The following is a 16,096-nucleotide window of genomic DNA, read 5'->3' as shown; positions in this document are numbered from 1 at the left end:
ACGAACGATAGAAAGAACAAATGATAGACAAAACGGATGAACAAACGATAGAACAAACAAACGGTAGACAGAACGAACGATAGAACGAACGAATGACAGAACAAACAAACGACAGACAGAATGAATGATAGAATGATCAAACGACAGAACGTGCGATAGAACAAATGACAGAATGGACGATAGAGAGAACAAATGAACGAACAAACGAGAGAACGATAGAACGGATGATAGATAGAATTAACGATCGATCGATCGATATACAGATAGATAGAAGGAATGATAGAACAAACTATAGATACAGTGAGGAAAATAAGTATTTGAACACCCTGCTATTTTGCAAGTTCTCCCACTTAGAAATCATGGAGGGGTCTGAAATTGTCATCGTAGGTGCATGTCCACTGTGAGAGACATAATATAAAAAAAAAATCCAGAAATCACAATATATGATTTTTTAACTATTTATTTGTATGATACAGCTACAAATAAGTATTTGAACACCTGTCTATCAGCTAGAATTCTGACCCTCAAAGACCTGTTAGTCTGCCATTAAAATGTCCACCTCCACTCAATTTATTATCCTAAATTAGATGCACCTGTTTGAGGTCGTTAGCTGCATAAAGGCACCTGTCCACCCCATACAATCAGTAAGAATCCAACTACTAACATGGCCAAGACCAAAGAGCTTTCCAAAGACACTAGAGACAAAATTGTACACCTCCACAAGGCTGGAAAGGGCTACGGGGAAATTGCCAAGCAGCTTGGTGAAAAAAGGTCCACTGTTGGAGCAATCATTAGAAAATGGAAGAAGCTAAACATGACTGTCAATCTCCCTCGGACTGGGGCTCCATGCGAGATCTCACCTCGTGGGGTCTCAGTGATCCTAAGAAAGGTGAGAAATCAGCCCAGAACTACACGGGAGGAGCTGGTCAATGACCTGAAAAGAGCTGGGACCACCGTTTCCAAGGTTACTGTTGGTAATACACTAAGACGTCATGGTTTGAAATCATGCATGGCACGGAAGGTTCCCCTGCTTAAACCAGCACATGTCAAGGCCCGTCTTAAGGTTGCCAATGACCATTTGGATGATCCAGAGGAGTCATGGGAGAAAGTCATGTGGTCAGATGAGACCAAAATAGAACTTTTTGGTCATAATTCCACTAAACGTGTTTGGAGGAAGAAGAATGATGAGTACCATCCCAAGAACACCATCCCTACTGTGAAGCATGGGGGTGGTAGCATCATGCTTTGGGGTGTTTTTCTGCACATGGGACAGGGCAACTGCACTGTATTAAGGAGAGGATGACCGGGGCCATGTATTGCGAGATTTTGGGGAACAACCTCCTTCCCTCAGTTAGAGCATTGAAGATGGGTCGAGGCTGGGTCTTCCAACATGACAATGACCCGAAGCACACAGCCAGGATAACCAAGGAGTGGCTCTGTAAGAAGCATATCAAGGTTCTGGCGTGGCCTAGCCAGTCTCCAGACCTAAACCCAATAGAGAATCTTTGGAGGGAGCTCAAACTCCGTGTTTCTCAGCGACAGCCCAGAAACCTGACTGATCTAGAGAAGATCTCTGTGCCAAAATCCCTCCTGCAGTGTGTGCAAACCTGGTGAAAAACTACAGGACGTTTGACCTCTGTAATTGCAAACAAAGGCTACTGTACCAAATATTAACATTGATTTTCTCAGGTGTTCAAATACTTATTTGCAGCTGTATCATACAAATAAATAGTTAAAAAATCATACATTGTGATTTCTGGATTTTTTTTTTTAGATTATGTCTCTCACCGTGGACATGCACCTACGATGACAATTTCAGACGCCTCCATGATTTCTAAGTGGGAGAACTTGCAAAATAGCAGGGTGTTCAAATACTTATTTTCCTCACTGTAGATCGATAGATAGATAGAATGAACGATAGAACGAACATGCGAACTATAGAAGGAATAGGCCTAAATGATAGAATGGACGATCAGATGAACAACAGAATGAACAACAGAATGAACAATAGAACGAACGAACGAACGATAGAACGAACAAACGAACGACAGAACAAATGATAGATCGAACAAACAATAGACAGAACGAACGAACGACAGAGCCAACAAATGATATACAAAACGAACGATAGAAAGAACAAATGATAGACAAAACGAATGAACAAACGATAGAACAAACAAACGGTAGACAGAACGAACGACAGAACGAACGAATGATAGAACAAACAAACGAAAGACAGAATGAACGATAGAATGATCATACGATAGAACGTGCGATAGAACAAACGACAGAATGGACAATAGAGAGAACAAATGAACGAACAAACGAATGAGCGATAGAACGGATGATAGATAGAATTAACGATCGATCGATCGATATACAGATAGATATAAGGAATGACAGATAGAATGAACGATAGGACGAACGACAGATATAACGTTAAAAAAATTATAAAACAAACGACTGAATGATAGATAGAACAAATGAACGAACAAACTATTGATCGTTCGATCAAGCTACAGAGGGTCATTTGTGCCTACTGTCAACACATCAATTTATTTTATCTGTCTATATATGTCTATCTATCCAAAAATGATAGTCTATCCATCAATTCAAAAAAACGTACAAAAAAATCCATCATCCATTATTGAAAAAAATAAAATAAAAAATGTACGTCTTGTAAGTCACTTTGGATAAAAGCACCTGATAAATGAATAAACGTAAATGTAAGCTTCAAGTTCTTGATTTCACATCTCATAGGTCAATTTATTTAGAATAAATAGAATTAAAAAATAGAATAAACAATAAAATATGCTAGTATATATCCACTGAGATACAGCTGCAATATTAATTGGGCTGTTAAAAACAACAACAACAACAAAAAAAAACCATATACACTTATATGTATCTCTATCGCAGTGAACAATCTTAATTGTCAAATGCTTGGCTTTTACGAAGCGGTTTTGATTTTATAAAATGGATCCAAAATGCTGATTTAATTTAAAGATGATTGATGCTGCAAAGTGTGTGAAAAAGCAGATTTGTACATTAGGGTGTATAGAGTGAGCTCTCCATGTCCTTCGCCACTTAATGAAAAGTTTGAAGCTCCTATCTGATGACACTCTGCATCCCACTAGCTTTAACAGGCGATGAACACCATCATGCGAGTGTGAGGTGAACGCACACATTGAACAACATCTACACTGAACCCACACATGACTGTGTGCCAGCCAGAGCCAGGGCAGCGCTGAACGCTGGAGAACTTGGCAGAACATTAAACGAGAACATGCCCCGTGTATGTTCTGGCTTGGGGCGAACGCACTGTGATACGCAAGAGTGGGCTGTTGCTTTTCTGTCTCCTAATAAAACCCATTTACTGTGGGTGTATTACAGAGGTTTGTGCCCTCTCTGTTTACCCAAGCACACACACAAACACACTCCCACACACACCTGCAGCACAAATAGCCGTTCTCCAGCTCGATTCTGACTAATTGCGCAAATGTGTGTCAGCTGAAGTTGGCAGTTGACTGAGTGTAAGGTAAACTGGCAGTCTGGTTGCCATGGCATGCGTGCCTGTGCTTTTCTACGTCCTGCGGATCAGGAAGCCAGCAGCAAAAGCTTTGCACACCATTCCATGCACTGATGAATATTTCAGTGTGCCGCCATCAGGAAGGAGAGAAATCCTTTTTTTGTCTTCTGCTGGCACTCCTCTGCTTCCTGTTTGATCTCTTGCAGTGTGTCAGGCGGTCCCAAAGTCCTCCAGTTTTGCTCATCATGTGGTGTCGGTGCCATCCATAATGGATAAAAGTAAGCCTTTTCACATTACTATTCATGCCTTTTCTCTAGTGCAATCCAGTCGCACTCGCAACGCATTATTATTTAAATCAGCTCGATGCCAACCTCCAACGTAAACAGACACGTAAACCACAAACTCATTCACACACACACATACACACAAACGCATGTATACACACCAAAGTGGTCTCATTAGCAGGGTTTCACTAGACGTAAATATTCAGGCCCCATTAGCACCACACTATAATGCAAAACTGTCTGCAAGTAAATAATTCATGCCTGCATAAAAGGCATTATCAAGTAAAAATTTAGGGAAAATAAATGTATAATATAAAGATAATAATAATAATATTAATAAGTAAGGGATAATCCACGGCTAGCTGTGCATTAAATGATTTTAATGCACGATGTGGAGGCAAAGAACTGCCCGACGCGAAGTGCATTAAATGTTTAATGCACAGCTGGCCGTTAACTATCCCGTTTACACCATGGTCATTTGCCAGCATTGACAACTTAAAGCTGTTATTGATGTTTGCAGTGCAATATTTAACCGGAAGTATACAAATGAAAGTTATTTTCATCAGTTACGACTCTTTAGATATAGCATTCTGTCCGCTTTGAATCAGACACAGAGATACAGTAGTGTAGTAAGATTACATTTATTTGAATCAATGAATTATAGGATTTATTTGAATTAATTATCGAGAGAGAGAGAGAGAGAGAGAGAGAGAGAGAGAGAGAGAGAGATTTTCAGCATCTCTCTCTCTCCATTAACAATGAAGCTGTGAGTTTAATCGAATCGATTGTATAACTAAAAGTCGCTGGGCAGCGTTGATAAGTTTCTGTGTTCCTGAATGTTTGTGTGTGCAACCATAATTATGTGTGTGCGCTGCAATGAAAGTGCATTATTTTAGAAACAGTGATAAAACTGACTTGGAACTACCTGTGCATTAAACGGTTTTATTGCACACCTTCCAGCCAATCAGAATCGAGAATTCAGACAGACCATGGTATAATAAAAATTAAATGTATAACCTTATTAATAACAATAATAATTCATAACAACAACAATAAATAATAATAATACAATAAATTAATAAAATACATAATATAATATAATTATATAATATAATTAACAATATGCATGGAATCATTTGTAATGTTTATTTATTTATAAGTGACAAAAAAAAAAAGAAAAAAAGATCATAGTAATAATAATAACAATAGTTCAATACTTAAAATAAATAAATGCAAATGCATACATTTAATAATAAATAATACATTAAATAAAATGCATACTATAAAAATAGTGTGAGTTTGGTAACCAGAGTGGTTACAAGGGTCAAAAGTTCAAATTTACTAAAATAAATAGGAACTTGGGTGTATTCATTCTGTGATTTGATTAACTTTACCAGAACTGTATGGTGCTAATGTGGTTTCTAGTTTGTAAAAAACGTTGTTTTTTTTTCGTGGGAAGACAGACAGATAGCAGCAGAAGTGCGAGGGGGCGGTGAAGTACAGCACTGGGACCTGCTCTGAAAAAGTTACCTGCTAGGTAGCAATTCATTTTCGATGAGAGGAACGGGCGGACAGAGTGGGCACAATCCCAAGAAACTGCTGCGGATGAGCCGAAGAGAAGCGGAGTGCAAGGCTGTGTGGTCACAATTCCATGAGAAATGATAAGGATACAGACTATAGAGCATTTATATTTAGGGCTATTCAGAAAACACCATTCATTTTGGACCAATTAAATGATGTGGTGGGCGGGGCAACCTAACATGACTTAGTTCTAAAACCTTTTTGCTTAATGTTTTCACTCATTTAAGTGTAAAAAACAATTGTGTGAGGTTTACAAAAAAGAAAAAAAACAACAACAAGGAAAAAGACGATTTTCCAAATAGGTTAAAAAAAAATTACACAGTTTTGTTTCTCAAGTAAATAATCCTATTTAAAGGCCCCCTGAAATCAAAATGTAAGTTTTTTAGCTTTTAGTATGAATATGTTAGCCTTAAGGTTATGAATAAGATGGTGTGTTCCAAAACAATGACAAAAGTCACATTTAGGGGATATAAGCATTCAACACTTACAGTCTCTCACTTCCGCTAAAATGGATCACGGATTTTTATGACATCACATCTTCTGTCCAATCAAATGCTCTCTAGAATCTGAAGCGTCCCGCCCCCTATGCTATAAATACCACATGACCAAAGCGACCGTTGACACGTCACGGAGGTGTGTGTGTGTTCGGTTGCTTAAACGCTCCAGTTTTATTCCGTTTTCCAACTGTACGTTGGTTAAGAATGAAATGGCTAGAATTTATTCACACTTCTACTATTGAATCCAACGTATCATCAGCGCTCGGATTCGCTTCCATGGTGCTGTCAAGTATGACTTGCAGTCTGTGAGGTAAACTAAACGCTATTGGCTATTTGAAAAGGGGGAGGAGCCATTCAATATGTCCCACCTTAGCTTCCTGTCAATGCATCATACAAAGCTGCGCGTTCCAAGGCACTTCACTAGGCCTTTAAAGAATGCTTGGTTATTTCTTTTACTAGAAAACTAGATGAAAATACCAATGAATACAATTATTTTAATGCAGTGCGAGAACGCTCTTACCCTCTCTCTGATCTTCCATCACATAATTAACATGAGCTCTTATCCCACGGCTAGTCAGATCCATTCCATTATTATTTTAGTGTCTTTTATTGCTATATGCTTGAGTTATTACAGATATTGACATTCAGACATTATTAAGTAAACTTCATCAGCCGGATGGCAGGAGGGCTGACTCCTTTGACCCTTCCACCAAGAAATCTATGAGAAAGCCTCTCCAGCTTGCTCCGCACGTCTCAAATTTCCTGAATATATTACAAGAGATATTGTATTTGCTTAATCAGTGAGGAAGGTAGGTAACCGTAATGTGATCCCTTCCAATAACTCTGAACTATTAAAGGGATAGTTCACTAAGAAATGAATTCTGTCATCATTTACTCATCCTTAAGTTGTTCCAAACCTGTATGAATTTCTTTCTTCTGCTGAACATGAAATATATTTTGAAGAATATGGGTAACTAAACAGTTGATGGACCCCAATGACATCCATAGTATGGAAAAAAAAAATTACTATGGAAGTCAGTGGGGCTCATCAACATTGGTTACCCGTATTCTTCAAAATCTTCTTTTGTGTTCAGAAGAAGAAAAAAATTCATAGAGGTTTGGAACAACTTGAGGGTGAGTAAATGACAGAATTTTCCATATATAGGTATTACAAGGGCAAAATTAACGCGTAATTAATTTCTTCAGTTTAATGTGTTCAAAATATTTAACGCAATTAACGCAGTCATCCTTGGCTAGCGTTGCATTATATGATCACGTTTTAATTCATGCAAATTCTTTTAAACCATTAATACACGATAAGATGCAAAAAGAATGCAGTGCTGTTCTAGCGCGAGTCTGTCTGTGTATCTCCTGTGACACACACTCATGCACACAGAAAGCCACTTCAGAAAGCGCTTGAACGGACAAAAACACACAAAATTCCAAAATGCCCGTTTTGTCAAGTATCCCCTAACCCTAACCCTCACAAGCACAGTCTTAAATTAATTAAATAAATTTTGTAATCGATTAACAGCACTATATATATATATATATAAAATATGTTATTAATATATATATATATATATATATTGTTTTATTTTATAATAATTTATTAAAAAAAAAATAATAATAATTTATTTATTATTTATTTATTTTATATATATATATATATATATATATATATATATATATATATATATATATATATATATATATATATATATGTATGTATTTCTGTTGATTTCTGGGCACTATGTGCACCAAATGTCGCTTACATGCACAATTGTCAATGCTGTAACCTCTTGGTTGGCTGCCAAAATAAATCCAAGCAAATAAATGCTTACGCTTGTCGTGTGACACAGGCCAAAGAGTTAACCTTGCTGGAAGCGAAATATTCACTGCCGCAAAGATGGCAGCCGAGCATGACTGATAGTGGTGTGGAGAATGAGAGCTACTAATTGGGTGAGAGTCTCTCGCCAGCAGAGGCTTGTCGTCGTCTAGAAGGCCAGTAATAATGACCCATGTCCCTCCTTTCCCCAAATAGCCTCCAAGAGTGCAGAGCGCCGCAGTCCTGCTCAACAAGTTACCCGGCTGCATGTGACTCGCCATATATAACCCGAAACCTTACCACATCCCTGCTTGCCGGGAAGCTGTGCAGTCATCAAAGCAAAGTTATTTATAGGGCCAAATAGTGTCTTTTGCAACAAAACAACATACTTGACAGATACTGATCTAAATGACAGCCGGAAAAGAATTCAGTCCAACTAAGTCTCGCGGCAAGCTAACTCGCGTGGGCGGTAAACGTTAGCACGATCCCTAGCGAGCGCAGAGAATTTAATGAATTCGCAGGGTGCCGACCACAAGATCATTAGAACACACCGTCTGGATTCTAAACAGCTTTTTTCTGTAACACCACCCAATTAAAGAGGAATCATGTTGGTAGAAGCTGACATTATGTTCAGAATTCTGCAAGAAAGGTCATATGCTTGTAGTGGCCTTTTAATCTCGCAGAAGGTAGGGGTACAAACAAATTGTGCTTGTTTTGAGAGAAAGTTTAGTGAAACGTTTTACTGTTTGTAAAAAAATTGCATACGTGTGTCACTGTGCCTCGAAAGTACACTTCTTGTTTCGTTCTCGAAGCGAGACAGCACTGCCTAGTGAAAAAAAAACCTATACTAAAATGTATTTTAAAACTAAGAATAGTACAAATCTATTAACATGTTTACTGACACCACTTGAGACATACTGATATAAATATTATAATTAAACTTTATTTGGAGTAGGACTTTTTTTGCTTAATATTAAGCCTAAAATGTGTTTTAATATCACTATTGGGAAGGAATAGGATAGTATGATCTCTGTATAATATCAGTCTTTAAATGAAAGATATCTAAAGTAAACTTGCAATAGTTCCATTTTAGCACAATAAAATATACTTATGTATATCTTTAGTTGAACTTCAGCACTATTTAGTTAACTAAATTTATTTATAACTAAAGTGCATTAAGTACAAAATTAGTTGTTCCCATTTTTATTTATATTAAGTACATAAATATGTAAATGTATCTGTAGTATACTTAGCATAAAATACATGTATTTCAAATACATTTTTTATATTTATTTTCAGCAGCAACTGAAATTCTCAGATGTCATTTACAGAACTGTACATTTTGCTTGAGAGGGCAAAAATAAAATTCTGACATAATTCACACACCCTCATGTCATTCCAAACTTTTATGACTGACTTTCTTCTGGGGAACACAACACATATTTTAACATAAGCGTAAATCATGAGCATCATGAGCGAATGATTATTTTGTGGGCGAACTTTCCCTTAAAGCTATATCTGTGAAATATGATTATTGAATTTTGGACAGACAGAAATTCAGATTTTAAAAAGTCTAAAGAACAAATTATAGTTCGTAAAATCCATTTCCGTGAACAACAAAGTGAACTGTGGTTGCTTTACATGTCAGCCAATTGGCTCTTCCTGGTTCTTCTGGCTGGTTCTCAGCTGCACTGTGTGCCAGATCCAGATCGTATGCCAAACGTCTGGATATTCAAGACTAATAATAGCAGGGCTCAACAATAAGGATGGATCTGCTGGCCTGGGGCCGGTTTGACAGTGTTTCAGGCCAGATGACACTCACTTGTACAACCATTCATTATGTCTTGCAAACTCGTAATGATTTTGTTGTAGTTTTCCAGCAAAAGTACAGAAATTACGATTATCTTTTCTTCCCTATCGTGACGTACATCCGAGCGAAACAAGAAAAAAACGTTGGGCGGGACTTGATTTTGTCCACTGGGACTTGATTGGATTGTTGGACGGTTGCCATTTGCTATTGGTCGATCTCATGTGAGTGACAGGTTGTAAACACATTACTGAGAAGAGAAGAGATGTTTTTTTGATTAAAGATTACGAGGGCACATGAATAAAAAAACGGATAAATAATTTATAATAAATACTGCAATACTCCCTTAAAAATAAGAATTGTCAATTTTGATTGCATGGTGACTAATGAATTTATGTGGAGTTAGATAGCTGTATAATTCCTAGCTTTCTAATTTCAAGCAAATTTTCATTTTTAAATAAATAAATACAAATTAATCAAATATTTTTAAATGTATATTAATCATTTGACAAAAAGAACACACATTTAAAAAATAAATATAAAACTAAAATAAATCCTTAAAAGAATAGTTCACTAAAAAATGAAAATTCTGTCATCATTTACTCACCCTCAAGTTGTTTCAAACCTGTATGAATTTCTTTCTTCTGCTGAACACAAAGAAAGATATTTTGAAGAATGTCGGTAACCAGCCACTAACAGCTGATGGACCCCATTGACTTCTATAGTGTTTTTTACCTACATTATTCAAAATATCTTTCTTTGTGTTCAGCAGAAGACAGAAATGCAAAAAATTCTAATTCAAGAAATTTACCCTGAATACAGATACAAATTGTGGACTTGAACAGGGAATTGTACAGCCATTCCGAGTGGAAACGCTCCCAACCAGTGTGGACAAAATCCAGATGTCTATGGCACGGTGCATCACTCAATCCATCACTGAACTGAAAAATACCCAACAGTGTCATGATAACACTCCAGTGAACACCACTGCAGAGGATAATAAATATTCATTCATTCTGTTGAATGGGTTTAATGCTGCTCTTACAGTCCCTGCGGCGGACCCAAGTATTCTCCTCCATCTAAGTGGCATGCATTTTTAATACTTTTTATCACATTCAAGGGAGTCGAGAAACAACTGTATGGCATTCAGGACCATTAACCACTCGAGGAGCCGAGATAACATTTGCGTTAACAGGTGTTAGCGTGCCTCTAGTGAAATGGCTCAATGGCTTAGGTAATTCAAATAAGCGGAACACGCAACTGCAATTTGTTGCAGGCAGTCAAACCTCACATAAAGCTTTTTTCAGGCCGTAAGCAGAGCAACAATTTAACCCTTGGCCAGTGGCATTGAGAAACAAAAGATAAAATCAATAATGAAACAGTATCGTTTTCTCAATACGTTCGAGCATGTCGCGCTTGAACCGTAAATCACACTTGAGATTGCCGGGGTTGGCCGTACGTGCTGTCAGTCTACGGTTGAATATTCAGAGTCATTCCCATGAGACCAGGCCCACACAGAGGTCTCCGATCTTTTTCTCGTTCCAGCTGCTGCCGGGTGACTCACTGACGGGTCGGTCACATAAACACATATGCAAAGTGGATCCAGCCCACACAGGCAGCGACCTGCTTTGGTTTACTCACCCTTTTGCCCTCTTTCCCTGGTGCTCCTGGTTGACCGGGCAGGCCAGGATCTCCCTGGGGAAGATGGGTAATGGATCAGGAATCTAGCTCTCAGAAAACATTGCAGGCTAGTCTGGATTTAGCTGTCTGTGGTCATAATTGCCCTCAAAAAACATGATAAGATCCAGAAGCAACATTGATGTGAATATGAGCACATAGCAGCTGGCTCTGCCTGGACGGGTTTACATGTCGGTGCTTATTAAAGTGCTGAGAGACAGATGTTCAAACGGCATGTTCACAACTCATGGGTGAACTTCGTTATGGAAGGCAAAAAAATAAATATTCAGTTTATAAAAAATGCTGTTGAAGCGCTTACCTTTTCTCCAGGAACTCCTGGGGGACCCTGCAAAAAAAAAAAGAAGACAAATTTGAGTGATTTTTAATATTCAAACAAAACAATTGGTATCATTAAGATTTTTATTTATTTATTTATTAGGCTATCTCTTATCCGCACCAAAACTGCATTTACTTGATATAAATACAGTTAACGCAGTAATATTGTGAAATATTATTACAATTAAAAAAAACATTTCTATTTTAATGTTATTTTAAAATGTATTTTTTTACTGTGAAAAAGTTGAATTGTCTGCATTGGTGTCATGATCTTCAGAAATCATTTTAATATGCTGATTTGCTGCTCAAGAAACATTTCTTCTTATTATCAATAGTTAAACAATTAAATTTTATAAACAATTCTGCTGATAATATATTAGGGATATTGTGATACATTTTTTTTGTTCATGTCTTTAAAGATTAGGGAGTTCAAAAACACCATTTATAATGAAACCTTAAAGACATTTATAATGTTGTAAAATATTTGTGACCAATTTAATGCACCCTTGCTGAATACAAGTACTATTTAAAAAAAAGAAAAAAAGTAACTTGTAAAGGCCCGTTCACACCAAGCACGATAACTATAAAGATAACGACAAAGATAACTATATATGCGTCCACACCAACGAACGATAAAGGTCTTTTTATTTCTAAGCACGTGCGTGCACGCCCCATTTTAAATGCGCGAGACCTTTAAATTAGAATGGATTCTGATTGACTGTCAGTGTTTTATCGTTTGACAGCTGAAAAAAAATCGTTCTGAAAGTGATCCCAACGATATCGTTCCTCATATCTTTATCGTTATAGTTGTGGTGTGAACTCTGTTATTCTTTAATATGGAGAACGATTTTTAGAATTATATCTTTATCGTTATCTTTATAGTTATCGTCCTTGGTGTGAACGGGCCTTAAGTGTATTTGGTGTAATTGTGTTTGGAAATGCCAGTGCTTGCAACGCCCTCTGATTTGAACTATCTGTTTGAAAAGCCGTGTCTACTGTGAGACTTCAGTGTAAACGCCCACTGCTGTGATTGGCTGACATCTTTGCATATGAAATAAGTATTACATGTGGAACTCTCTCGAAAACTTTTACTACGTTTTTACTAATACAGCTCTCAAGGTTAACTAATTGTGAAAAGTGTTGATTATAGAATTATATTTAGATTGTGGCATGAAAGGTTGCAGTGATAAACATTGTAGCCGATCACAGACATGTTGAGCGCATGAATGTAGTGATCTCATCATTACAACTCGATTTCAGCACGCTAACGAATGCTTTCATGATATTAACAGTGCAAACCATGGTGCAAACACAATGTAGGTAAGATATTCGTTGATTATAACGGGAGTTTTGGAGAGAACTCAGTCACTGATAAACTCGAGATGTTTGATTGACAGCTCCAGCGACTGTAAAGGGAGCGTTCTTTGATGGCTTTCTATATATAATTTAATGACAGTTTAAATAACAGATTATTTTAATTCTACTACGAGAAACAATGTGAAGTTGACCGTTTAGTCACTGGTTTGATTTACTGACACATAGACAAAAAACATCTGACTGTATCTTAATGAATCATTACATATCAGAAATCACTGATCACAGATCAGACATTAGAATTAACAAAGTTACTTTTCATGGTGTCGCATTACTGTCAAGTCCATATCATAAAAGTCTGTTTGCAAAGCATGTACCGAATTTGAAAAGTACAGGACAAACAAATAATGTTCAACTGTTGAAAATAAATAACCACATTCCTAGCATTAATATCCTTAGTATATATATATATATATATATATATATACTTTTTTATTGAGTCAATACATTAAGCAAATTGAGTTGAATTAGATACAGGAATATCTAAAGCAGAAGCAGACCAAGTGTTTCACTATGAATCATCAAAAATTCCAGGAAAATGCAGAAAAAGGAGGATATCAGTAGTGAAGGCTGCCTTTCAAGCACTATTATAAAATGCTCATGAAAGAAAACAAACTAAAATCTGCACTGCTACGTGCTGGCATTCAGTTTCAGAACAAAGAAATGAAATGTGTTTTTACCTGGTCTCCTTTTTGAGCTTGCTTTTCAATCTAAGAGAAAGCAGAAGGGAAATTATAATAATACATTTCATGAAACAGAGACTGCAATTAACTTCAGCTGTTAATATTGTTAAAACAAAGGTCAGGAACCAAGATATCTTTACAGTACATGACCCAGTAAAAGGACAAACCACATGACCATCACATACAGACACATACCGATGGCCTTTCAGACGCAGAGTAAAACAATGTGGTGTTCTCTTACAGCTGGCATCCTCGAAAATACTGACACATCTTAGAAACAGCTGCAAAAATAGCCATTCACTCCTAGTGTCTGGTGAAAGTCAAAGAACAAGAGCTTTAAAAGCTCCTAAAACTGTCAAAATGCAACAGGGGAGGGAGAGTGACGTTAGTGTCCGTAGCGACAGATGTCTACGCTGGCAAGATCCATCATAGAATATAAAATAACCTGAAACATTGATAAAATCAGAAATGTCAGCTATAAGCTATTTATTTATTTACTGTTTAAACCTAAATAATTCAAGCCGCTTGTTAAAATGTACTACACGATTTACAACTTGACTACAACTTGACGATTTACAACTTGACTGTGTTGTCGGCTTTCACGTTTGCATCCCTGGTATTCCTGCTTGTCCTCATAAAATGTAAAATTAGCACGAGTAAATAACTGTTATGCCCTGATCCGTTGGGGTTAGTTTGCTGTTTAGGTTACATAAAGGGGCAGAGCTGTTGTACTGTATCCTAACACACAAAGAACATACTGTATATACCGCTGCTGTTTTATGAGATGTAGCAGACGAGAATTATTAGCTCCCTAGTTGCAGGACACGTCTAACCTCCACAGTCTGGTTGTTCTGGTCGCCCCTGAGTGAGCATGTGCTGGCTCTCCTTTGCCTCTTAATAACACAACGAGTAAGCAACGAGTTAATAACACATTTTAAAGGGGTGGTATAAACCCCTTTTCACAAGATGTAAAATAAGTCTTTGATGTCCCCAGAGTGTGTATGTGAAGTTTTAGCTCAAAATACCCCACAGATATTTTTATATAGCATGTTTAAAAGTTGTCACTTTTTGAGGGTGAGCAAAAAAGCACCGTTTTTGTGTCTGTCCGTTTAAATGCAAATGAGCTGCTGCGCAGGGGGCGGAGCTTCCTGCACAGGGGGCGGAGCTTCAAGAGCTTGTGTCCTTATATCTCACACAGACATGCACTGAAAATTCAAAAACTTTTAGCCTTAATGTTCAAACCAGAGTCAGAAAGATGGAGAGACTCGAGAAGAAGTGACAACATTTAGACAACATTTCTGAATGGTTAGTTGATGAATTTATGCAGCTTATATGTAGTTATCTTCTAGTCATTGATTAGCATATTCTGTCTTGATAATCTATAAATAGCATTCCCAGGGGCGGGTTTATGTAAATTTTAGGGTTAGTGATGTCACTAACCCGGGAGGAATGTCGTGTAGTCCCTACCAGCCATTTGTTGTAGTCTTTAAAAAGCAATTTCTTTAAAAGAAAATATCTCCCATTGCTTTGAACTTTGAGCATTGTAACTTTGCAGATGTTGTTTATGCTCAAACAGCAGCATTACACACTAACTAAAGTTAGAAAAGTGAAATCATAATCAACCACCCCTTTAATATAACACCCTGTACTGTGTCGGCGATAAGAAGTCAACCATTCCCTAAAACCTTAGCTAAGACTACATAAATCTCATTTCAGTGCTTAATGCAGCTTATGCATATCATGTTTTATATGGATGTCATTCAAAAAGAGTCAGTGTCAGTATGTTGAGCTCTGAAATGACATCCAGCGTTGTTGTAGGGTGAACTGAGATGCGTACCGACAATGTTTCTGAAACCGGTGTGCCTGGATCCCCCTGTAACAGAGACACAATCAAATTCACGAGAGTGAGTATTGTTCAAATATAAGCAGATCATCCAAACAGCTTAATTTTGTTCCTAAAATATACAGAAGTGCAAATGATAACGTACAGTTAACAGATCATTATCACAAACTGAATCAGGACAGGGGTTTATAGAGCTTTAACAATCGAGTTATCTGTACATTAAGCCACTTATTACACAGTTTAGTGGAGATTATGCAAAAATCTCTGACTGCAGATTGCCGTATCAGAATTGACCAATCAAATATTTCAGAGCATTGTGCAATAGGCTTTATGCCAAAAGTCAACTGAACAAAGAGGAAAACGGGTCTTATCGCATCCGCTTTTCGAAATAAAGTGTTAACAGCTGTATGAACTGACTCAGATATCAATGGACTTTCATGGTAAAATTAAAGAAAAAAAATTTATATTAAATTTGAGATATTCTGCATATGCAGCAGATATCGGTTATGCTCATCTTAAAGGGAAAGTTCACCCAAAAACTAAATTTCTGTCAATCATTTACTCACCCTCAAGTCTGTATGATTTTTTTCTTCTGAAGACAAAAAAAAAAGATATTTCGAAAAATGTTGATGGACCCCATTGACTTCCATAGTATTT

General features: G+C 37.1%; 1 protein-coding gene across 2 annotated transcripts in view; it reads right to left on the bottom strand.

Annotated features, from left to right (window-relative positions):
* The window catches only part of LOC311069234 (uncharacterized protein), a 161,753-nt gene that overhangs the window by 97,019 nt on the left and 48,638 nt on the right, over positions 1 to 16,096 (bottom strand). For both annotated transcript variants that reach the window (XM_084092249.1, XM_084092250.1), the window contains 4 exons: positions 15,434 to 15,469; positions 13,594 to 13,623; positions 11,523 to 11,549; positions 11,168 to 11,221 (listed from right to left, as the gene is read on the bottom strand). In XM_084092249.1, the coding sequence (XP_083948375.1) occupies positions 11,168 to 11,221; positions 11,523 to 11,549; positions 13,594 to 13,623; positions 15,434 to 15,469 (147 nt within the window). The remainder of the gene's footprint in view (positions 1 to 11,167; positions 11,222 to 11,522; positions 11,550 to 13,593; positions 13,624 to 15,433; positions 15,470 to 16,096) is intronic.

The sequence above is a fragment of the Abramis brama genome (genome assembly GCF_963993115.1).
Source record: "Abramis brama genome assembly, chromosome: 19".
NCBI lineage: Eukaryota > Metazoa > Chordata > Actinopteri > Cypriniformes > Leuciscidae > Abramis > Abramis brama.
Note: the sequence above shows the minus strand (reverse complement) of the source record. Positions and strands in the feature narration are given on the sequence as shown.